The 26,227-nt window shown below is 43.5% G+C and overlaps 2 protein-coding genes across 3 annotated transcripts in view; both read left to right on the top strand.

Annotated features, from left to right (window-relative positions):
* The window catches only part of LOC110983239 (phospholipid scramblase 1-like), a 93,125-nt gene extending 86,394 nt beyond the window's left edge, over positions 1-6,731 (top strand). For both annotated transcript variants that reach the window (XM_087145539.1, XM_087145538.1), the window contains one exon: positions 698-6,731. In XM_087145539.1, coding sequence (XP_087001665.1) covers positions 698-760 — 63 coding nt within the window. In that variant the 3' untranslated portion in view covers positions 761-6,731. The remainder of the gene's footprint in view (positions 1-697) is intronic.
* The window catches only part of lipt2 (lipoyl(octanoyl) transferase 2), a 447,804-nt gene that overhangs the window by 80,590 nt on the left and 340,987 nt on the right, over positions 1-26,227 (top strand). The gene's annotated exons all lie outside the window — the stretch shown is intronic.

The following is a 26,227-nucleotide window of genomic DNA, read 5'->3' as shown; positions in this document are numbered from 1 at the left end:
GTGTGACAATATGAGTTTTTGAAATATGCCAGGATATATGAAAAAACCCAAAAGATTCTAGGTTGGATTCAGTTGAAACATTACAAATGTACAATTACTCAAGAATGTCTAATATATTGCATGCCAAGACACCCAGATCTTAGTGGCAGTGGGATGTTCTGAATAAGCCAAGCCTGTTCAGAGTTACATGTACATGTACACTAGTATAATTTAGCTTTGTAATGGCATAGTATAAAGTTGACCGATCTGCTTCATCTGTGCCTTTCTCACAAATGGCATCTCAATATTTCCACTGTGAATGTAACCCATGCAGATTTTATTTAGGTTAAATATGACGTCAAACTTTGAAGTTCGTTTCAAAAAGTGGTATATAACTGAAATATCTTTGGTCGACTGATGATATGACAAACAAAATGTATGCGTGTTCAGTTCGCACGTGCTTGGATTGTAATGTTATTGCATAACATTACTGTATTTTAAATATTTATATGTATTTTTATATTGGTCTACATAGTGTTTACCAATGTTATTTTCTTTTTACTTGCAAGAAAGCATATCAGTGGAAAGCCTCTTCCATGGCTTCTTTTTCACACACACATAAGCTTTCTTATGCTTTTCATGGTTTCATTTTTCATAAAAAATATACAGTAAGATTGATGATTTTAATTTTCTTTGTTTTGTTTTCTTTCCCTTTCAGGACTTCATGTTTTTTGAACGCTCCGGAAACAAAAAAGACCAACGAAAAGTAGGCATGATGTAAGAATTGGTATCTGTGGCAAAGTGTTATCACTCATGATAATGTGTTACTGCAATGTATATGAGGACTGAATTATTATAACATGTAACAAAAGATCATCTCATTGTATGGAATGTCACTTAAAAGTTACATAAACCACAACGTTTTCCAGAGTATTGAGGTGAAATGGGGTAAAGGCTTGCATTTACTAATGATTTAACTTTAGAGTTGCCCAAACAGGGAAAGAGTGAAACAAATTCTGCATGTATACAACGATTTAGCCAAGTACACGTATACTCTGTATTTAGCCAAGAATGCTATTTTCATTACTGATTTTATTGAATGCTCTTACTTTATCGAATTTTTAAATGTTTATGCAGCCTAGGGGTAGTGATGATAAATGCGACAAGTTTAAATCATTCTTTTTTGCGTAGACCACGTCAAAATTTCTCATTTGTGCCCATGAATATTTTGAAACTGTAGAACATGCTTTCCCCTTAACAATAAAATAACTGTGTGAATTGATACACGCTGGCATAAAGTAACTGTAAACAAATCTTGGGCTATTTCATGCACAGTTTAATGTTCCAATTAATGATCGAAACAGTATCAAAAATTTTTGATAAATCCAAAAAGATGCTTATGGAAACATTGTTATGGTCAATGTATAACATTATTAGCCTCAGAAAAATGCTCAGAAAATGTACTCACTTTCTGGGTACGTTTCGCCTACCAGTACCAAGAATAATTATTTAATGATAACTACGCTTATTTGGGAAATGAACTTTGTACATTCGATCATTACAAATGTAGTAAGCTAGAGCCTCTCAAAATGCACTCTGATTTAACAAAATACACGGAAGACAAAGGACACGCACGCACATTTTACATTAAGGGCTTATGAGCCTGTACTATCATAGAGCCATGTAGAGAGTTGTGACATTAGTGTCAACATTGTTCAAAAACAAACTGACAGGTGTATGCATCAGTGCATTTGGGCAGTTGGTATAGTCCACTGCGCTCATCCTACCCAAACGGTCACTATCTCTGCAAATTCCCTTTTCGCCTTTTGCCATTCGTTAAACCTTGATCAACTCTAGTGCGCCCTCTATTACCACAGTGTGCCGTGGCACTGCTGTCATGTTCGTCCTTCTTTTTCTTAGCGCCATCGATAATGGATAGTGTCTTTTGCATTTTTGAGATTTTCGAGTTTCCACTTTCGCTCCATTTTCTGTGGTAATGTGATCAACCATGGAGGAAGGATGCAGAAAGAGTTGCAACTCTGGCACTTCAAAGTGCTCGATGAGTCTGGCAGTTCAAACTCCTTCTGAGTTTTTGTTTCATGGATCAACTGTAAACATATCCGCAATAAACTGTGGTTCTTGTACATGTACATAATTACTGCCTATGTGGGTGTTGTTTTTGTGTTTTTTTCTTTCTTTGTGCATGCTTGCAGGTTTCTGACGTAGATTCTACGCAGAACCAGCATTAGCCAACACCAAGTACGCACAGGGGTCTGAGCTGTGGTGCAAGTGGTCAGAACACCCAGTTCCCCGAGTGTCGCTAACGGGATGACGAGATCTCTTGAGGCAATTCTCATTCCAACAGCTACTACCGAAGAATACCGCACTCTGCTGGCATGGCTCACAAAGGCTCACGGAGGGTTGACCCCACACTACTCATGCCAGCTAAGTCGACCACCTCACGCCATGAGCCACCGCCCTTAGACCCCTTTCCAAAGGGTCAGCCGTGCGTAAATAAAACACTACACCTTCCTGGGCTACTCCCCCACTGACACCTGGGACGGTCCTGGTGGATACAATGCCAAGCCACACGGGCACAACGTAGACCGTAACACATACAACAGAAACCACTGGCCTGCTACGTACGCATCAGCCCTCCGTCGACCGAGATTTCTTCAACGAGGGCATCTAGGCGTGAAATAGAGAATAGCGCTACCGGACCGACACCCTGTCACTTCCTGGGGCTGTCCCGGCAAATATGTCATTGGAATGCGGATCTGTGGCCACATCTCCCCAGGCGGCACCCCTGGCATCCGAATCCACCGGCCTGCTACACTGACTTGATATCCACGCCCCGGGCCTTTTTGCCCTTCGGTGTTTTCCTTGGGATACGAGTGCCGTTATGTTTGACCAAATTCTTTACTCCAAACCCTCGGACAAGATCGAATGGGCAGGCATTGGATTGGAGACAAAAAATACAGAGAAAACAGAGGTTCATTCACCCCTAGGTTCTGCATGGGGGATCACAAACACTCCACAGTGTGTCAACCCCTATCGACTCTATCCTGGCCATACTTGATTGATCTGAAAATCACTTACTTTCACGCCTTCAGTCCATATAGGGATTTACAGATTCCTCTGATTCCTGTACACTGGAAGAATTTTCTGGATTCGATCTGCCCTTTGATCACTCGACGTCTAATACCCAAATGGTTGAAGTTTTGGCCGCCTACCTACACCAGTTCACCATTCCGACATTCGAACATTTCGACAGCTAACTGGGCGTAGACAGTTATCCAGGCAAGACTGCAGTCAACACTAGCCTTATGAGCTGCCGTCTGCTGTTCATCACTCAGGAATATTCAGATCTGTCCCAAACTCATGCCCTGATTGGTGTAGATGCAGTTCCCGATTCTTCTTGTGCTCAGGCACACAAACACAACTCTTCGGCCTGATGATGAGTCTGGTGGACCTGATACCTCTTAACGTTTTCATTAGTAGGGCCCCTCCAGCCCACTTACTGCTGTTCTTCCGTCCAAAATATGTGTCCTGATCGATCTCCCAGTTTTTACAATGGACCTCATCCAGTCAGGACTTTGCTGGTAGCTGACACGGAAACATCTGGTTTACGACCTCCCTCTCCCAAAGATAGATCCTTAGGCAATGACTTTCTACCAACCCGTCCAGGTTTACATGGGGTATGTAAAAGGTATGAGACCTTCCAGGTCTCAGTTATTGGGAAGTCTCTTCAAAGTGCGGAACTCCAGGCGATCTCCAGCGCAATGTGTCCCTGCAGCACAACGGCTAGGGCAAATCTGTCCTGTTTGATCAGACAATTGCCCCCTTTGGCGATGGGCTGTGGTATTGAACTGAGGCTACACCAACACACAACAATTTTCTACGTTTATGGCAGGCAGGTCGTTGTGTGTTTCCTACCAACACGCCTGCAACCGCAGTGGTCGACTTTCTTATCCCTACTTACTCCAAACTACATTTAGCATTCGTACGCAACTACCGTTCTGTCGTCATGGCTATATTTCACTCAGGTTTTCCCTGATGGCTCCACTCCCTCGGAAAAAAATGGCCTCAATTATCTTTTCTTAGTACATAGATATTTATTGAGCGTTCCCCTCTAAGACAACTCATTCATTGGTGGGGCATATCTTATGTTTTTGAGCACTTCAAAAGTTTTCCCTCCGCGCCTTTTATCAAGACCTCATTATCACTCACCTCATTGAAGCTGCTTTTTCTACCTCTAGTAACTCTGCGTTACGAGGCAATGGATTACCGATAGTATCTATCACGGATGATCGGCGTCTATGTCACCCTAGCCCTAGAAGCCCACACGGTCCTATTCGAATTCACCCCACCAATAAGATATCTTCGTCTCGAACTTCATAAGAACAGCCTAGTAGCAAACCTTGCCGTCCTTTCACGACTCAAAGCTGAGATCTTCTAATTTCTTCCGTCATTACATTAGTAAACCTCATCGAGCAGCAATCAGAGACACAACGGCTAGTTGGGTTTCCTTAGCCATCACGTTCGCCTGTCAAAAATGGTCGACCTTCCTAAATCACAAACCCAGCCGCCCTATCGCAGCTCACGATGCTAGAACGGTATCTACCTTGCCGATATTCTTTGGCGGTGTCCTGAAGATATCGAGACAATACTAGCCTCTTCAACGAAACCACAAGGACCACACTGGGCAAGCCACCTGCTGCTCTACGTAATGGCCTCCTTTCTTTGGTGGGTCCTCATCATTCCACACGGATTTCCTCACCTTTAGTGTCTCCTTGCCAACCCTCTTCCAGAGTACGGTGCTACTCTGCAGAGGCAGGGACTGTTTGGGTAGGATAAGTGCAGTGGAGTCCTCCCCCACAGTGTTGTGGGACGGGGCTGCAAGCGAACAGTCGACGCCCTCCCGTCCTCCGCCACTTTGGCTCGGACCTTGCACTCCGAAAAAGGACGTACATAGCGGTAGCGCCGCGGTGCATTGTAGTAATAAAGGGTGTACTGCATTTGATCAAAATCAAGAACGGGAAAAGGCGTATTGGTAAATCGGATATATATAGTGACTCATCCCTCACTGCTGTGGGGGAGAACACTACCCGTACCTACTATTGTACCAATTTCTTTCCAAAATCTGAAGCTGGCGCTACTCTCTCTAGCCTTACAGAAGTATAGACAGCTCCATTACCGCATAAATTGCTGAAGCATGCTCAAATCTAGGTGTACATTCCAATGAAGATACAACAATTACATGGTTAACTTCCATGTACCCCTGATGTTACCTGTGTATACCAATTACCCTGTAATTGGTAACTGGTTAACCCAGGTAAAATCAGGGGTGCATAGAAGTAGATTTTTACTCAGGAGTGTTACCACGTGTGTGCATATTGACCTCTCCCCGTGCCCCTACTATGTTTCAGTGGTCATCGCCAAAATTTTCGTCCAACTTCAACGTTCTTTGAACTTGAGTTAGCAAATATGGATTTCTTATCGCATTGGTACAAACGTATTTTTTTTACACGTACAGGTGATGTCTGATATCTTTTTTACACAGCCAATCCAATATTTGCAAACCGAAATTTCCCCTTTTTTATGTTGTTGCATATCCTCCAACATTTAAGGAAAGCGCCTCATTTCATGAAAACAGCCAGAGCCCTGTGATTGGTCTGATTTCACGAGGTTTGTGACGTATAGGCTGTCAGATAAAATTGATTACCGTTCCCCTTTTCCTTTCTAAGTGTGTAAGGCCCTGCAGTATAACCCTACTTTATATTTTTATTATATATGTATATAATATATAGATATCTTTGTATCTTTATTTTAAAGTGCTTGAACGGCCTTCTTATAAACCATTTCTCGATATCGCAGTAATAGAGACTCAGTCTCTACTAGCATACGGTCTGAATACTAATTTTCTGAGCCATTGTATATGGATATAAATTGAACCACCAAAAAAGTCAAAATTTAAACGTTAAACGTCAGAAATGGTAGGATAATTTGGGAAGTTTAGGTAACAAACTTTGTTCTGATCGGGAAACATGGTAACTTGAGAAAAACCCATCTTACCCCCATACTCATGCCGCTTCAGACGCCCCAGGCTAACATGGAACTGTTTAACATTGAAAAAGTAATTACTTGGAAATTAATTCTTCACTGTTAAAGGTACCACATCCCGAAAGTATTACAACAAACCATTTTTGAGGCGTATTTGCAGAACCACGTCTGTCATTGGCCGCAGTATTTGATGAATGTACAAAATGTTGTCATCTGACAGCATAAAACGCTGTGAAATGTTTTTCTCATATTTTTTAGGCAATCATATAGGCAAGGGGTTTATATTAATATCTGTAGCTTTACATCCTGCAAGAGGATGTTTGGCATAGTTGTTGGACTTCCAATATAGGAAGGCGTAGTGCGCGTTGTTAATTGATGTAATAGAAACTCATTTGTCACGAACTCAGATGTTAAATGTCAATTGCGGTTGAATTCTTACAATTTTTTTTGGGGGGGGGGTTGGATACTTTCTTTTAAAATTCTGAATTGCGAAGAGCACAAGAATACCTTCTGTATTTCGCTTTTCAAAATACTTCTAGGTTTATAAAGTAGAGGTAGACATAGTTGGTTTCAGTATATTGCCTGTCAGCATTGTGTAGTTTAGAGTAATCTTTCTCGAATTATTGTTGGCTGTATTAAAAAAACATGTGATGCAATAGTAGTAATAAAGTGGTTGGCTCTCAAATTTACTCTCCATTAATGTGCAGTTGTTTTGTTTGCTTAAATTTCATTATTAACCACAAAGTAACTCTTATATAAAGTGCAAGCCTTTTTTGTCCACGTCTGCAAGTAGTGTACTTTTGTACATGTGTAGGGTTGCAACCACTCAATCTTGGGCGTAATTTCATTTTATAAATGCTTTCGAAATTTGCCATTTACCTAAAAAGCTTACCTGGAGTAGGTTCGAATACCGGTTTGGTCTACATGTAGATTAGGTTTTCTGTCTCCACCGGATTTTGTGGTGTTTTCCTCCCACCTTTAAAATTGTAACTGCTGCTTATTGTTTCTTCGCTTCGGGTTTCTTCAGGCTTGCGAACTTACGGTGCCTACGGTGCTTTTGAGTAATCCTTGGTGTATTTGCTAGAATTGATTAACGATTTTCTCCTGCTTGAAAGTCTCAAGTGTCGTTGAAAGACAACCAGTTGTTCTTGAAACAGAAAAATCAACCCATCGAACCCACCCAAACCTAAATATCATCTTATGATCCGACTGTTTAATATCGTTTCATCAAACGATTCTTGAGATAATGGAAAAGAAAGACACTAAGAAAAAGAGGGTCAAACAAACAAAAGGTGGGCTTTTTTTTTTAGAAGACACGCTCCTACACTTCAGAACGCTTTTGTACTCTTCAGGAGGATGCCATACTTTCCTAAAACCTTGTTACTGCCGACCGATCTTATAGCCTTGAACTGTTTCTTCAGAACTGAAATCCCGGTGGCAGCGTGTACATGTATGACGGCTAATGAGGTAAATTGGTTTTAGTTCAAACATCCAAACTAGACATCCACTTGAAAATGTTTCCTCCGCCTTTTTTTAAATTTATTTTTTGTCGGCGTTGTTCGTTGAGTCTCTTAATTTCTCGTAATGAACTGACTGTATTTGTGTATTTACAATCTTGCTTGGTCAGTCTTCTTTCTTTGGCGTTCGAAGGCTGCTCTCTGATTTAATAACCAAATAAGCGAACTTTTGGTAGTTTAAAATTAATCTAATTTTTTTCTTTTGCCAAGTGTTTGTGCGAGCAGACGCGTTTCGGTGCGGCTACTTCTGCATGTGGGTACTTACGAGATAATAGCAGAGTAATCAGGGCCACCGAAAACTGTGTGTTTTTCCGTCACCACAGTCGAGTACAGATGACACGTTTCTTTATGACAGTACTTTTTAAAATAATTGGCCTCTGAAAAATGTGTTTTTGGCCCGACAGATTTCATCAGATTTTTGTGGAAAACTGCGATTTTATGCAGAAACTTCTACCATATGTATGATGCCCTTTTCTTTCTTCTGAGCACTGTGTCAGGAGTTACGAGACAAACACCAGCAAAAGTCACAGAGATGTGGCATGCCTGGGTGGCATGGGATTTCGGGTCTTCGAAGGCGCTAGAAAGCAAAAATGACGTTTTGTTTTTCCTCACGTGAGTATGCTTCGTTGACAATAACTGCAACGAGGCAACTAGGTTCAACATACATGTGCATAGTTGACCTACAATGTGCATATAGTTCCCAAGTGCCATTTGCTTTATTTTGATCGACTGCTAGTGCGCGCTCATCCATCAGTTAAACGACCCTGCCTGTTTTAAGAGGGTCGCTTGCAACAGATGGAGGATTGTGCTGTCATCATTTTTTACACTTGATTAAACACAATGTTTCTTTGCCCATGACGCATATTCCAATTCCCAGCTCCACGTTTTTATTTGTCTGCAGCATCTTAAACAACAGAGGATTCTTCTTGGTTAGTTTACAGTAGAAATGATATTCGTTAAATCTGCTTTGAAATGTCAGCGAAACTGAAAATCCCCTGTAAGATTTACAAGTTCTGCCAGTCTATATTTTTTGTAAAAAAAAAAATCGCACTCAACTTTTTTTATATGGCAGCTTTCTGCTACTCCCTTCCCCAGTCCTAGTCATGATGAGGCTGGCTTGCTCCCCAGAATTCTTTAAACAGACACTTGGGTCCCTCGATTGCTCTAGGAACTGATCAGTCTGGGGTTGGGTAAAAAGCATACGCGTTTTATATAATGTAGAAACGTAGGCATGTCTTCGTAATTTCAATCCGTGTTTTTGTCAGCGTTTGTGCATATGTAGAGTGTTGTGACGCGTTGTTTTCATTGCACCTTGAGATCGAGACAAAGATTGCTTGAAAAAGTGAACATTAGGTTGGTAGATATACAGCTGAATGGTCCAATTAGTGACACAGTCGCCTCGATCTGAAGCCTAAAGCGCCCCCTACACCATCGCATTCGGATCCTTTGCCTGCCGATCTGCATCCACGCTCTGTTACCTTTTCCAACCAATGCCGACACGCATCGGCTGCCAGTGCGGGCTTAGATAGTCCAGCAGACATTCAACCCACGTATCTGAAATTGCATGCAATCTCACCCAAGATACGCATCATGACCCGGTCCAGCCAAAGTCCAACCTTCAGAATGTGTCTTCCTGAGACGACAAAATAGACTTCGATGGTAGCTTTAATACCCCAAGGCGACTTCAGCTACTTTCTGTCCATTCCAAAGTTACTTACTGCCGCTAAAAAGGTCAGTTTTCCAGCAAGAACCCCTTCTCGACAAAAACAAGTAAAACCTGAAGCTTACCTTATCCAATTTGGATAGAGCCTCGTCACGGTGTCTGGTGTACTGCCTTTTTCTCAATCTTATCACTCTTATTACGTGTGAAGAAAATGCTCTTCTTTCTCCGGACTTGGTAGCAATTGCTCTTAGGGATCTGTACGAGACATCAACCCTGTCTTCGAGCAATTTTCGCAGATTTTCCGAACATCCAAAACAAGGGTGCAAAAACTTTTTTATATGGTCAATTTATCAGGTCAATCGATAGAGACGATGAACTCGGAGGCCTGTGTATAAAATATTACACAGATCGACAAGGCAACTGGCATTGATGAATGAAAAGCCTTGGCTTGCCCTGGGGTCGATCTATGTTAATAATCCCATTGAATTTCCGTGGGGCCACGTGCCGGAGATGTTTATACATAGTCCCATGGAATTTGGCCAGTGGCTGGCAGTATCTTTTTTTGGCTATATAAAAGGTATCGAAACCCGGCTGTTCAGCATGAACAGAGGTAGGATTTGATGGGGGAGGTGATTATTTCGTGGTTAGCTTTATTTTTTTAAATTAAGTAATAAGTCGTCCACAAAATACGTCACGGCTCTTCGCCGGGAATCAACATGAAATTCAAATTTATTACCACAGCGACTTTCACATTAAAACAGATACATGTACATTTATCTCGATCGAAACTTGGTTCACTTTTATAAGAACACCCTGAGAATGCGAAGTTATACAATTTCAATATAAAGTCCCTAAATCGCGACGCCAAAAAGTATGGGTGTATTTAGTCTACTCAACAATATTCTGTTTAAAATTGTAAACAGGTTAAAAAACATTAATATATACGTTCAGGATGCAAACATCGACTCGTGTTCAACTCTTCAAACTACAATATACACGTTTTCCTTGTAAACAATACCTGTCCTTGCCTTAATATAGTCTTCCCTCTAACATGGCTCAAGAAAATAATTATGTTTGTTATATCAAGAGATAGGACCCCATAGTTAACACGGCCGCACCCACAATGCGTAAATTTTTGATCTGCATATTAAAATAAGTACCTAAAAACGTTGACTGAAAAAGACGACTGCAATATGTAAGATCATATAGTCTGATATAAAAATCTGATCAAATGTCAAATGCAGAACACTGAAAAGACTGCTGTTGACCTAAAAATAATTAAAAATCAGGACTGTGCCTCGACCACGGTCCACTTATTAACCGTTATTCAACAGACTTGTCGCGATTGAAATCGTCATGCCGACGTCGGCCAGACGTCGGCCAGACGTCGGCTGGAAATCTCTTCTTGGGTGTGCCTGTAAGCTACATTCCTACCAACATTGGCAAGACGGTCGGTGCCCAACATCCGTTTTCGGTACGACTGACTTGACCGACCGTGACCATTGCCGACTGAATCTTCCATGTTTTTCCTCACACTAAAGACACAGCTCGGCAAGTGGGAGCTTGAGGCCTCTGAGCAGGTTCGTCCGTCCCAGAAAGTTCCGCGTGGAGACTCTCCGAATGGTAACTCCAATTCCAAGCTGGGAGCCGCATGTGGGTCCGAAAAGTGGATGTGAAGCATCCGAATGTACCCCACTGGATTGCAAATTCCTTTGATTTATCTACAACAGAAGAAACCTTTGGGGTTTTCTACCATGTCATTCGGCCTGTCAACGTTCCCCGGTTTGAACGTCCTGGTATTCCAACACTTCCTTGACTGTCTGATTGCAAGAAGATCTCCAGACTAGGCTGTAACTTCCACACGCCAACTTTCCAGCCGTCTGGTGTTCTCATCAACCACACAAATCCAGACGCGTCCCTACCCAGAATTTGACCAACCGTCTGGTTCTCGACCTTCGCTGGGGATATTCAAACCAGCACCCAAACGCATAAAAAATCTCTTGGATTGCGTCCGTCATTCATACCCCACCAATTGGCTCCAATCTGGGCATGCCGTCAACGTTTCCTCGGCCTGAAGGTGGGCCTAGCGGGCCTGTTACGTTTTTGCAGTCTTTACATGACATGGAACACCTGAGGCAAAAACTTGGAGGCAACACATCGACCGTTCTTCAATATCGATCGATCGTTCTACATCGATCGATCATTCTCCTACATCGATCGATCGTTCTCCTACATCGATCGATGGATCTCTCTTGATCAATGAAGAAAGAGCGATGAAGCTACATCGATGCCATTGTTACGCAACCCAGTACCAAATTAAGCATGTGTTCCCTGTAACAGCCTACCAGCACTCAAGGCCACCTGTGTTCATTACGCGTCGGTCTGGTCTGAGCCAATAAATTGAGGTGTCAGGTGGGTGTTTATATCAGGTTTTAACCACGACAAGAATATCGTTTCTTTTTTTCCCCTGGATGGGATGCCAGTTGTTATGGGTCACTCCGGAGCCACTGTGGACACCCATATTTACTCCAGGTAGATACGAAATTAATTTTCCATATGATAACATCCTGGCGAAACCGGCAGAACCAGTCGTAGGCGTAAGAGAGTTCTGGACCAACTTTACCCTCCTACACCTACCTGACCCCCCTCAACCGGACTTCCCCACCTTCCAGATCAACTCCCCAACTCTCCGGGGCACTTCTCAACCCTCGGGATTCCGCGCAACCCCGGCCATCGAACGGTTGGATACGTCGATCGGCCACGTGAAGTGGAATTGCGTGCTTTGCTGCCTAAGATGCAGTTTGATGAAGAAGTGTAATATGATCGACGAGTCAACTGATTTGTAAGATGGTTATTATCCCCGCATGCACACGACCAGGGAACTGATCTCAGGGACAGGTGGACACTCGCATTCTAACTTTTGTCGATTGGACTGAGCAGCCGTTTATTGAACTCGACACAGTTCAGGTTGTTCCTGCCCGAAGCGGTTCAACGATTAGACTCTCAGTTAACTATGAAAGATACAACCGGGATCGAGTTTATTAAAAAGTCCAACCAGTCCATGCTGTAATAACCGGGAGACACCACGATGCTTCCTCTTTCACCTTGGAGTAAAGCTTGAAACGAGCCTTGAGAATGAAGCCCATCGTATATAGGTTCTTTTAACCCTGTGAGGAAAAGTCTTTTACCTATGTCATGGTCCCTGTCTCTTCCGGGTTGGTTTTGGTCTCCCGCAGGGGGCTTTGTTGTTGGTTGTGCTGGGGGTTTGTTGTTGGTTGAGCTGGGGAGGGGGTGCCCTCGTAAATCTCTTATAAGGCTTTTCCCTGCTCCTCATATAATGACACTGATTCGATTTCTTTATTGTTGATTTCAAAATGTAAACGAGTTCGCGTGTCTAATGATTGTCCTTGGCCTAACAGCGCCTCTAACGATTTGACTTCTTAATTGAGCTGTTCAATTTCCTCAGTGATGATTCTGATTTCTTCTTGTAAAGTCCCCTTTTCGTTTGCTTGTAACAGTCTGTCTTTAGCTCTTTTTACTAATTCTGAATTTGAGGCTACATCCCTTCTTTCCTCTGAAGGTATTCCAGATGGTCTTTCACCACTGACACCAGCGGGTCTACCATCAAAGTTTGTATCCCACTCGATTTCAGTAGCGTTTGTCACGTTGAAATACCCAGCTTTAAACTGTAGATTTTTTACTCTAACGGCTTTTGTCGCCTTTTGTGTTATTGATCTCATGTTTCAGTTTAAACGTCTGTGGATTTTTGGTCAAATAAAAAGAATGTGTGTCCATTTTTTTATAAACGTCTTTAAAGAGAGCGGCCTTTTCTAAATTAATTTTTTTATCACAGTAGGTTAAAAAAACTTTCAAGTAATTTTTCTCTGGATACGTCTAGAGCATATGCCAGCACTTTTCGGATACGCTAGAAGGTTGTTTTTCCAACCGCACAATTATCTTAACAGCTGTACTTGAAAATACCTACACAGTTTTACTATGACGTTGATCCAAGTTTCCCTCAATTATAAATAGATGCAGTATCTTTTAATCTCACATTCTTTCGGTAGCTGGCAACATGATGGAGATATTGACTTTAACTCCTTTCTTCCATGATTACTTGATGCTTGTCCGATCGCTGAGCACTCTGTTGTTTCTCTTGCTGCATGTAAGTACTGTGGCGAAACAGTCTGTGGACTGATGCAAGTTTAGTAATACATGTCTGGTTCCCTGACGCGCGGCGCATCCATTGGCGCGTAGTCAGTAATTTGGTAGTTAGTTCGTCTCCAGGCATCGTGGTAGAAGGATCGCAGTGCAGATAGAGCGAAACGCTAATTCAGCCTCACACACAGCTGGCGGGTTGTGCAGCGCGGTGTTCGGCGATCTGTCGAGGGCAGCGAACGGTGAGACCTCAGAATATTTGTTAGCAAACTATCACTTATAATAAGTGGGATTGAGTGTCAGTTTGGTGGCTGTAGGTTGAGCAAGAGTGGTGTGAGACGTTTACGCCTGTGTGGCTTGTGCAACAGTGTTCTCACTACGTGGGATTGGGTTGCTGGAAGCCTGTCGGCCTGGACGCATGTGGTCACACTGAGGTTCACTCAGAGCTCCGTAACCTAAGCCGAAGCTTGCATGTCTTGGGGTTTGCTACGAGGTTACTCCTATGTTTATTGGGCTAGTGTGTGCAGTTGCATGACATTGTTACTGTTGATCATACTAGGTGCCACAGTGAGGGTTATTGTCGCTGTGGGTTACTTGTGGTAATACACGAGGGTTATTACACAGTCTTTATGCTTATGTTCCATGATCACTTGCATAAATTGATTGCTGTGTTGAGGTTTATTAGTCACAGACCTGGATGCACAGTTGAAGCTTATACATGTACTGTGAGGTTGACTTGGGTCAATAAAACAGTTGTTGTTGTTGCTCTCTAAGACACTATGTGTACTGAGGTTTATTGAGATTTACCTGACTTGGTAGATTGGTAGCCACGTTGATTGTCATTCCTTTAGGGTTGGTATATTTCCAACAAACGGACAGGCCTAGAGTCCTCCCTTCGTGACATAATCCCCCCTTGTGTGTACATAGCTGCTCATGTGCATGTGAGGTTTATTAAATAATTTTGTGGGATTGCCCCGCCCGCTGTTGGTGGGTACTTCGGTGTTCGTCGACCGGCGGGCGACGGCGAGTGTCGCCGCCACAGTACATTAACTGGTTATTGTAGACCGATAAAAGACACAGACTTCAACTGCATTCACCGTTGTTACTTTTATAGTACAACACAATGCATTCACTTCCTCAATGGAATCACACACATATGAGGCACTACAATCACACATTTTTGTCAATAGGGTGACATCGGTTGAGCTACGTACAGGATAGACTCTTTTCTGGTACGTTTCCTGATACAAAATAAACCGTTTTAAAAAATCTAACTGGTTCTAAATTTATTGGTGGCGTCGCAAAAGTGTTTCTTCGAGACTTGAAACAGGTCTTTTACTTTGCCTACAGTTTCTTTCGTTACGTCTTGATAACAGACGGCAATTGAAGCCCTGAGTGGTTTGCCTCTGGAGATCTTACCTGCTAAAACTTGGTTTAATTTGTTTTTTATGAGACCTGCTTGTTCCTTAGTTAATTTGTCGTCTAATTCTTTAAATATTATACTAGTTTTAGATTTGGGCTTTTTGTAAACAAAGCGCTGGTTGTATTTGCCGCTTACGTTTTCTGCTTCAAAGTCCGAATAAGGCTGTAGTATTTTAATACAATCGGGGCAATATACACTCCGTCTTCTATTCTTTTTTATTGACGTGTGGGCATGTGTCTTCTTCCTCGATTTTTATATACGCTGATTTTTTAATAAACAAAACGAATAACTCTCGTTCGTCTGATGGTGAGTAATCGTTCATTGTTTTTAAAAGTTTATTTATTTAAGCGACGTTAAATTAACCTCAGTTATCCGAGGACAACCGAGGCTTAAGTTAATTTTTAAATTAATTCATAGTTTAATCCACCTTTAATTTCATAGGCGTTTCAGATTCAAAAAATATCTCGCGTGCCGTATTTATACAGCGGATTCATGCCGTAACAAGTCGTGTCTGTCATAATTAACAAGCGCTTTTCTTGGCCGTCGTGACTATAATAAATGGGAGAATAGCATAAGTGCCTTCTTTTATCACGGGGTTTGAAATATTCAGTTTGCTGGAATCAAAAGGTCCGTAATTAACATTGGGATCGCTGTTGGCTTTGAGTCGCTCGTTGTCGTCGTTGTGATATTTGTGACAACTGTGGCATTCGTTACAGTCGATACATTCGAACAATGCATCAGAGTTTAAACAATGAATACAACTGACTGCATCTACCACGTTATTAGATTCAACCGTGTCCTTGCAAAAGAAACAGTTTACGTTGGTTTTTTGGTTTGACATTTTTGTTTTATAGTTTGTTTCCATTTAACGAAATTAAACATTTTTAAAAAATTTAATCGGTAATCAAATCACTGGGGATAAATATTTGCTTCGGTTTATAAACTTTATTTCTGTTTTTGGTTTGTCTCACCAAGCAGATGTGATGCCTTTCGTCTCTGTACGTCCAGTTTCGCTTGCTCGATTAAATCACGTTTCATTTTACAACCGTTTACAATTACCCACCCCGCGTGAGTCGCTACTAATTTAGTATACTCAATTTGAGGCAAAATAAGTTGCAGCTTCAAATAATTTATCACCGCAGGACATTGGAGGCTCTTGTCACTAAGTGGGTCAGTAGTGTTCACTTGCGGTTGCTGGCACGGTGATTTTATGCCTCGAATTAGCGTGACCTTAAAATGGTAGTAGCACTGGAGAGAGTTACTCCCGGTCACTTTTGCTTGAGCAGCCGTGGAGTTTGGTTGGAAAAGAGAAAATTTGTCTTTTTTGCAAAAGCAATTTTGTTAGCTATGCCCCGCGCCAATTCCAAGCGGCGGGCTCCTTCTGGGCCGACGAGTGGAGCGAAGCGTGCTCAGGGGCGGCCTCGCAAGTCTTCCCGTCAAGATGCGTCGGTGGTCGCGGCCCTTGCACCGCAGCTTGCATCGCCCGGTCCGGATACCACTATTATACCGTTGGCTACGGTCGAATGATTCCAGACAGTGCGAGTGTAGAGGCTACCCATGCAACGCCAGCGCCCGCTACCATCAGTCGGCCTGGAGGGAGCTCGGCGCTAAACTTTGGAGCCGGATAAGTCCCCTGTTGCTACTCCTTTTGCATTCGCCCCACAACCTTCCACTGTCACGCCCGTGGTGTCGGGAACTTCAGCTCCAATCACATTGTCAATTACCTCCTCTCCCGATTCGAATATGCCATTAACTAGCGTCTGTGACGATCTCGGGGCCGCGATTCCTCAACATCTAAAAGACAAAATTTGGAGGGGGGAGTACGTAGAATTCGGAACCTTGTTGAAGTCGTCGCGCGGCACCGGCTTGGATAATTCCTTTGACGAGACACTTTTTACAGTCGGGTCCGATGAGTCCCCATTTTGGCAGATTCGTCCCCGTAAGCAGGCTCCGCGTATTACGTCTATCGAGCAGTGGACGTCAGCGTGTCTAGTTTTTTCATCTGTGTATTTGTTGCGACATCCTACCCATGCTCGTTCGTTACTGAAGTACGCAGACACTATTCGATCTGTAGCATATCGACATATGGGGTATGGTTGGCGCGAGTACGACATCCAGTTTCGATTGCAACAGGCGCGTGTGCCGTTGCGCTCTTGGGAAACTATTGATGCCGAATTTTGGCTGGTGCTGCTTGGTGCACCCGTTTCGCACCAGCATAATTTTCGTCCGTACCAGCAACGCGTGCGTGCCCCCTCCACTGCCACCAACCCCTGGTCCGATTTCGGGCCTGGTCGGCGCCCAGTCGCCGGGGTTGGTCAACCTACATGTAACGACTTCAACAGCGGTCAGTGCAATCGCTCGTTGTGCCGCTTCGCGCATCGCTGCTCCACCTGCAGGGCATTTGGCCACCCCGCAACCCGTTGTCGGGGAAACTCACAGTCTCGCGTCACAGCACGGGTGCCGGCAGCTGGCATCAACCCCGGTAAAACTAAGTAGTATGCTCCCTTTTTTACGGGCTTACCCTCCCACATTTTGCAAGAAGGTTTTTTGCGCGGTTTCCGGGTAGGCTATTCAGGTCCCAGGGCTAGTACCTCTGCTCGTAATTCTGCATTTGCTCGCAAACATCCCAACATTCTGCAGTCAAAAATTGATCGTGAAGTTGCTTTGGGTCGCGTTGCTGGCACGTTTTTGTCCCAGCCTCTTCCTCATTTCCGTTGTTCACTTATGGGCCTGGTGCCCAAACAGACTCCTTGTGAATTTCGGTTAATCCATAATTTGTCGTCCCATATCGGCAAATCGGTGAATGATTTCATTTATCCCGCAGACACCACCGTTTCATACACGAGTTTTGATGAGGCGATAACTATGATCGCAGGTTTACCACGCAGTGCCCTGATGGCTAAGTCGGATATTAAATCGGCCTTTCGTTTACTTCCCGTCCATCCAAGCGATTTCGATTTGCTTGGTTTTTCCCATAACTGCCAATTTTATTTTGATAAATGCATGCCTGTGGGCTGTGCTATATCGAGCGGTTCAGTACTGTCCTTGAGTACTGTACTCGTAAGGTGGCCGAATCTCCTAACATTGTGCATTATCTGGATGATTTCCTGTTCGTTGGGGCTAGTCAAGCCGAGTGCGCACGTTCCCTCCAATCTTTCAGAGTAGTTTGTCAGCGATTTGGGGTTCCCATCGCGGAAGAAAAAACCGAAGGTCCAGCTACAGACCTCACTTTCCCGGGTTTAGCGATCGATACGGTTGCACGGCAGATCCAAATCCCGATTGATAAGCAAGTTGCTTTACAAAATACGATTGTGAGTGTGCTCGATCAGAAGAAAATCACGCTGCGCAATCTTCAGTCCCTGCTAGGTCGTCTCAAGTTTGTTTGTAAGGCGGTAAGACCTGGTAGGGCCTTTCTCCGTCGTTTGCATGATCTAGCTAGGGGTATCTCCAAACCTCACCACAAAATTCGCATCACTTCAGGTGCACGAGCAGACTTGCGGGCGTGGCAGCAGTTTTTGTCACATTTCAGCGGAACGATAATGTTTCCGGATTCGGTATGGTACAATAGTGACCAATTGCACATGTACACTGATACTTCTGCTGAAATTGGTTTTGGGGCTTACTTTGCTGCGCACTGGTGTCAAGGGAAGTAGCCCGAGCATGTAAAAAGTCAGTCCCTTTCTATTGCCTGCTTGGAGTTATTCCCTATTGTGCTTGCGGTCCAGCAGTGGGCTGTCCCATTGCATAATAAACGTGTGATATTTTTGTGTGACAATCAGGCTGTAGTTAGTGTCATCAACAGACAAACGTCTAAATGTCACTTAATGATGCGTTTGGTGCGCAGCCTCGTGGTGACATGTCTCACATACAATATTCAGTTTTGATCTCAGCACGTTCCAGGCCTGGATAATGGCATTGCTGATGCTCTTTCACGTTTTCAGATGACCAGATTTCGTCATCTCGCACCCGCTGCAGACCGCGATATGACCCCTTGCCCGACAACCTGTGGAGTGTCTTCAGTTAGAGGTCCAGAGTCTTTTGCAGGACGCGGTGGCCCCCCGCACGAACTTGTCTTATCAGAGGGCTTGACATCTTTTTCAATGGTTTAGTCAAACCCATGGTTTCGACGCCGCGCACTTCCCCTCCCTGCTTCAGATAGTTCGATTTATTGCATTTTTGTCCGTATCTGGGTATGCCCCCACAACGATTACCTCTTACGTCTCGGGGGTTTCCTCCGATTTGCAGTTAATGAGCTATCCTGATTTAACTAAACATTTTCTGGTCAAACGTTTACTGGAAGGATGTCGTAGGCGTAGTAGTCGTCGCGACAGACGGCGCCCTATCACTTATGATATCTTATGTCGTATGGTCCCGGCCTTGCAGGCCGTTTGCTCGAGTAAATTTCGAGGCTCGGCTTTTCCGAGTGGCTTTCTTACTTGCGTTTTTTGGGTTCCTTCGCATTGGGGAATTTACTGCCCAATCCCACCAATTTTCTAGCCCGTTGTGTCGGTCTGATGTTACCGTCAAAGACTCCCTTTACGGGTCGAACTTATCCTACGTCACTCGAAAACAGATCGATATGGCCATGGTTATGTAGTTTCCATCCCAGCAGCGCATAGCCGGCAAAACATTATGTGCCCCGTCCGGGCGACTTTGTCCTATCTTGCCTACTCCACATCCCCCCCGTGACCCGTTTATGTCACATTTCGATGGGCGTCCTGTCACGCGTTACCAGTTTGTCGCGGTACTCCGTCGTGCCCTTGAGTTTATAGGGCTTTACGACGCCAGATTTACCTCATTCTTTTCGCATAGGGACAGCTACGTCTGCAGCTATGGCAGGTGTGTCTGAGGATGATGTTAAAATTTTGGGGCGTTGGAAGTCTGGGGCTTACCGACGTTACATTCGGATTCCCCCAGCTATTTTCCATTGAACGCTACATGTTGTATCAGCTTACGTACTTTGCTCGTGTTTTGTCCCGATTTTCTTTTCATTTTTCTTGGGAGAATTGGCCCCTGCCAAGCCAACTGTGTTGGTCATTGGGGACGGCTCTGTGTGCTGGTGTGCTCGGGTGGCGGGGTCATCGCCCTGGGGAGAGCGTCTCAATCGGCTGGCCTATATCCACTGGATGGGATGGCGAAGACTCCAGATGTTCCAGTTCTCCGATTTCCTGTTGGAAGCGTGGTCGGCAGTTCCGATCTTACCTGACGTCATCATCCTGCAGTTTGGCGCCAACGACCTGGGGCTTGTACACAAACATTTACTGAGTATTTTAGCACGGCAATGCATCAATTTGACCAGAGAAGCACTGCCGCATACTGTCATTTTTTATTCCGAGTTACTGCCCCGCCAAACTTACCCTCACGCCCTAAAGCAGAGTTCCCTCGAGCTTGCGCGACGTTCGCTGAACGCGTACGTTCATTCATTATTTGGAAACGCTCACGGGGGTGTTATTTGGCATCCCCATATCCAGTGGTCGTCCGCGGCATTATATCATGCGGACGAATTTCATTTGACTGATGATAGCTGTTCGCTCATTCTCGACAACTTCTACCAAGCCCTGGCGCCATATTGTTTGCCTGTTGCACCACCTGAGGTCTATTTGGGGGCGGTCATGTTGCCTACTTCATTCAGCAACAAGCCCGTTTGACGTGAATTTCATTCAGGGACCGCAAATTGACCTCGGTTTAAAGGCACTGTATTCTTATTTACGACACTTATGGGAATGTGCCGAAAGGAAAGGCCTGATCCCTTCCTTTGTCGGGGGAGTCACTAGATTATTAAGGGCCAAATTAAGAAAAGCCATTTCGTTCTCATTAATTTCTGCCGTTTGACATTAATAGCTGTAAGTGATTGTTGAAAATGCTCATTAGTTGCCCTTTATTCCAGCAACCCAGTGTAAGTCCAAGTCGGGCCGCACCTCGTGGAAATTGCTGTCCGATCCCAGCGTTTGATGGCTGGCCCAAAGTTATTGTATGCTGGAGTAAATCCTTGCTAATTTGTTCATGAAAGTTGGGTATTTTTGCATTCTGCCAGTTGTAATTGCTGTTTGAATTTGCATATCGAAGGCTTTGTATTGAGCAGGTACATTCCAAAATTAATTTACCGCTCCATGTGCTTTGGGCGGAAACAAATGCTGACGTGATAATTGCTTTTCATACAATTTTGCTGATAGCTCTATGTATTTGCCGATATGAGTTGCTGTTCTGCGTCACCAGGCTCGGGCGGGAACAATTGCTGACGTTTGCTGATTGCCATAGTACCGGTACTTTTGCTGATATACTTGCAGTTCCGCGTCACCAGCTTCGGGCGGGAACTATTTCCATGTATGGCTGAGTAGCTATACTTTGATTGTGCGCAATGTAGTTTTTGCAGTTCCACGTCACCAGCTTCGGGCGGGAACAACCTGAACTGTGTCAAGTTCAATAAACGGCTGCTCAAGCCAATCGACACAAAAGTTAGAATGCGAGTGTCCGCCTGTCCCTGAGTTCATTTCTCTGGTCCTGTGCATGCGGGGATAATCAAATTTAGTGGCAAAAGTTAAACCCATTTACTTCTAGAGATATCTTGGAATTTTTTTTCAGAGTTTTCGGTTAGGGGAAATCTGGCCCCTTTTGTGAGATGTCGCGACATGTCGTCGCTAGGCGATCTATTCCCCGGGGTTGGGCGGAATCCCGAGGGTTGAGAAGAGTCCCAGGGAGTTGGTCTGGAGGGTGGGGGAAGTCCCGGTTGAGTGGGTTGGGTATGTAGAGGAGGGTAATGCTGATCCAGAACTCTCCTACGCCTACTGCTGAACCTGCTGAACCGGCAGAACTATTTTGTCATTCATTGACCTACATATCTAGCTAGGCACTTCCATAGCACTGATGAACACACTATTTCCTTCTGAATTTAAAATATCTCAATCTAATTTGTCTACTTGTTTCTATACGGGCGATTCACAACAGTGCGCCTCCAAGAGTTTACAACTGGTTTACCAATTACAACGCACGAAATCTGTCGGCCCAAGTTCCAAACGCGCATTGGGTCGACAGATTTTACGCATCGTGATTGGTCAACGCCTTGCAAAGTCTCGGAGATGCACTATTGTGAATTGCTCGTATTGCCTCTCACATTCTCAACGGAAGCGTGGATGAGTCGCACTTTGTCCAGTATACGCATAGTTTATTATTTTCATTCCTGATCCCCTGAGACCCCAAGCTAACAACGATGAGGTCGAAATTACAAATAAAATATGCGTATTGTTATATAAGCACAACAAAGAGAGCGTATAATCTCGGCCGTCTCATCGATCCTACTTTAGCCCGAAGGTGTAGAGAAAACAAAGGATTTCGTAGCATCTGGACTACAAACGCCGATACAATCTCTGGACATCATTGTTTGACCGATGAGTGAGCAAGAGATTTAAATGAAAATACAAAAAAACTTCTACTAGGAGCTCTTAGCGTTAAAAAATTTCAATGTCTTGCATTAAGACTCATTATGTTCAAATCTCACAAAAGGTTAAGAATGATGCCAGGATCAAATTTAGGGCGGGAGACAAATTCTAGCCGGCCATTAATTAGACCTAATTAACCAATTAAGGCCTTACTTAGGGTAAAACTGTAACTTCTGAAATGTAGGTCGCAGAACACTTTGACCAAGACTAGATTGTTAGCCTCCTCAATGCGAACATCTTTTATGCACAGTCCAAACTTCTCAGAAATTTGGATCAATTAGATAATTAGCTAATTAGTGATAATTGGGTAAATTGTAACTTTTGATTAAAAGGTCCTAGAACAATGGGACCAAGAGTAAACTATCACTCTGCTCAATATAAACAACTTTTGTAGCGTGTCCAAACTTCCCAGACAAGGGACCAATTACATAATTGGCTAATTAATGTTAATTAGGGCAAAATCATATCTTGTTAACCGTACATTCTAGAACAATGGGACCAAGACTAAACTGTCACTTTTTTCAATACACACAATTTTTGGTATTAAGTCCAAACTTCTGAGACCCTAGGATCAATTAGATAATTAGCTAATTAATAACTGTATTAATGAGGGAAAGATTGTAACTTTTTACACAGTTCTGGAATTTTGTACTGCATTTTGAGAAACTTTGCTTCCTTCCATTAGTTCCCAAAGACAGCGGGACTTTCTGACCCACTTCGCTGCGCTGCAGGGTTTAATGCCATTCTCATTCTCATCACGAACCACTGCAACTATAGTACTACGACTTGAGAGGACATCGCCATCAGTATTTGAGGAGTTTCTGCAGGGGGACTTTGTGGTAACAAAGTCAAATCGCTTGAATTCGTCAATCGCCTTGGTCAGGCGCACGAGCAGATCAATGCTCCAGTAAAGTCTGCACATGGAGGACTTGACCTACTTAATAAAAACGACAATGGCAATGCGATGGAACGTGTTGGCACCTGAGCTTTTCAGGATCACTCAGGAGTATGAAAGCAAATACAGCAAGACCACTTGCCCTTCAGCTGGCTACCATCAACACCATGAAGGCTATGATGCATTCCAGAGGAATTTCAAGTCTGATGTTAAGAAGCTTGTAGCCATGATCGAGCTGACCTTTAACCCCTTTGGCAATGTCCCAAAGAATTTGAGGTACATCAATAACGGCCAGCTGATGGGGAGAGAAGATGAAATGTCGAGATTGCTTGGGACTATTGAGGCTGAAGGTAGAGTCTTTACCATAGGCATGTATCAGAGCGCCTATGCGCAACGTTGACTTAACAGCCAAGCTAACCAAGAGAGTCCCTCTTACTTCCCATCAGTGCCTCCAAAAACATCAATGTCATCCTGTGTTTATCACCTAGAGAGGATCAGAAACTGGTACAGAACCTCAAAGTGGTGGTTGCTATCGCAGAAATGAGGTTGTCAGAGTTATAGAATATGAGCCCAAAATCACGCTGCCAGCTTTTGCAAATGATGGTAAAATGCATCAAACCCCCAAATCGAGCATCTTTCCTCGGCTGAAGATAAGTTCTCAACCTCCCTTAACTGATGCAGCAGGGTCAGTCTTCTTCGACCCTTCCTTAACCTCCCATCATTGTCGCAGCAGCAGTACCCTTCTCAGTCGTAGTCTATTCTCCAATCTGGTCTCATACTCCCATAACTGGTATTGCAGGACTGTCTTCAGTCAAAAAGTCATCTCAAACCCTACCTCAAGCTCCAGCCTCTCATGCAAAATCCACAGTGTCACTGTTGGTTGTTGAACTGAGTATGATATTGAATCTCATGCAGTACAGGGCAAAAACTGCAGAAGTGTCTGGGAGTTCTGCGACAGGGTGTTGAACAAGGTAATGGGGATTGGCACTTTTACTTGAGTCGATTTCGTTGGAGACAACTATGTAGATACCATCCCGTTAAAGTACAGTCCCGGAAAAACAGAGGTCTAGGAACTGTAATGCCTTTGCCACTTGATGGACAACCTCCTGGAGTGGTCGCAACAAAGCCCGCTTATATTACATAATGAGTCAATATTTTCTTGTAAAATCTTTAAAGTTGCTGACCCCATCTGTGTCGTCAAAAACGGCATAGAAGTTCTTTCCTATATCATCAGTATGCTTCCATCCTCCAATCTGGAAGCAGAATACCGCATGTTAGTCCACATAATGGATGGAATTAAATGTGGAACTCAACGCTGTACTGTCAGAGTAGTGAAGCCCGTCTAACCAGGATATTTTGCCTCTCGTTGACGAGCTCTCGACCAATCAGAAGTCCGGTTTGGCCCCACGTGACCCTCATTAACATAAAATGAGGAACGGGAATATTCCATTTCCTGCAGGGGTATAGGAAATTTGTGAGGGGATAGTGACGGTGTCAATAAATACTGGATGGTACCACTATGGTAGGTTGTGTGATTGATATGATAAGCTCAATAGAAAAAGGTAAGATTTCTTTATACTAGTTACGAATCTGCAAAAATGTATATACAGAACTCTGTGTGTAAATTTAATCCCTCATAAAACAATGAAGGTTTTTTAAAAGGGATCCCAACTCCAATGACAAAAATATAATTGTTTATATAAGATTAAACTTCTTAACACTGAACAACCGCAAGTTTGGTGTAATCATGGTGAAACATCTGTTGACCTGGTTTCGTTTTCAATACTAACGTTGTATCCGTTTTGTTTTATGCAGCGTAAGTACTTTCTTGCTTTTACATAACTGTGTACTCGTTATGCTTTTATGTCACGCACAACGTATGTGTGTGCTTTTAACACTAAAAGTACGAACGAGAATCGAGCACTACATGTCTAGTCACCGAAACGTATGTACACACAAACTTATGCAGGAGCCCACCTTCGATGCAAAAAGGGTGTCTCCATTGCGCGAAGATACAATAGCCTTCGTGTACTCAATGGGCGATTACGTGACGTCATGGTGTGAGTCATCAGTGGTCGTTAACAACTGGACAACAAGTCTGATCGGAGATGTCCAGCATGCAGCAGGAGGGTCAGACATTCGAGCGTTTTTTCCACATTAAATTTCCTGCAGGGGTGTAGCACCTTATTGCTCCAAAGTTTTCAAGCTGTGCCAAAACAACTGGTTCCTTTCACTAAGAAGTTAACACTTTACCGTATTTATGCACGTCAGAGTTCATGCAAGTGCATACAGTGTGCAGTGTTAAGAAAGCGTCACCCTCATCCCCGACCACGATACCTTACAAACCGTACCCTATTCACCTTACAATTCCGTTGTATTCCCAGTTCATAAAAGAAGCAGAGATAAAGGACACGACGGTAGTGTTTACCTCTCGATTTCAGCCCCAAATCAGCCTACAGTTACGTAATCTTGAAAGACTTTTTGAGTGTGGTGACTGGTGTTTGGACTGTGTGAATATCCCTGTAAGGTTTAGATGAAGTCATGATTTTGTTTTCCATCTGGACTGGAGTCCCATAAGTCTTACGTTTTTTCCATTTCGCATTCGATTCGAAATTTAGACTTTATATGAATGCAAAAAATCCATAAATATTTAACTTCAAGTGTGTAGACATTTATGAAATTGTTAAACATAATTTGTTTTTCAAAACTGTTATAGTTTGAAAACAAGCCAGAAGAAAGAAGCGTTTGGCACAAAGTATCAAATCAATCGACATTCCCACTTTTTACGATGTCCCTTGCACTTGAGCCGCAAACTTTTCACTGCTTTGATACAAATTACATGGTACATTGTTTGGCCCCAACCACGCAGAAATGGCAAACCTACTCAAACATTGCTCTCACGCTCTCGGATGTAATTGTTAATGTCTTCATTCACATACACATCCACGGACCCTTTGTTTTATTTAGTCCAGCCAGTTCAATTATATTCGTGAAACAATCATCGACAAAAAAAGAACAAAAAAGCCGCGATTCTTTCACATGCTAAAAATGTATTACCCGCACATGGTGCGCGCAATTGTTATTTCTTTACAC

Source organism: Acanthaster planci, linkage group LG14, assembly GCF_054643075.1.
Source record: "Acanthaster planci isolate LZ-2023a linkage group LG14, COTS_SCS, whole genome shotgun sequence".
Lineage (NCBI taxonomy): Eukaryota > Metazoa > Echinodermata > Asteroidea > Valvatida > Acanthasteridae > Acanthaster > Acanthaster planci.
Note: the sequence above shows the minus strand (reverse complement) of the source record. Positions and strands in the feature narration are given on the sequence as shown.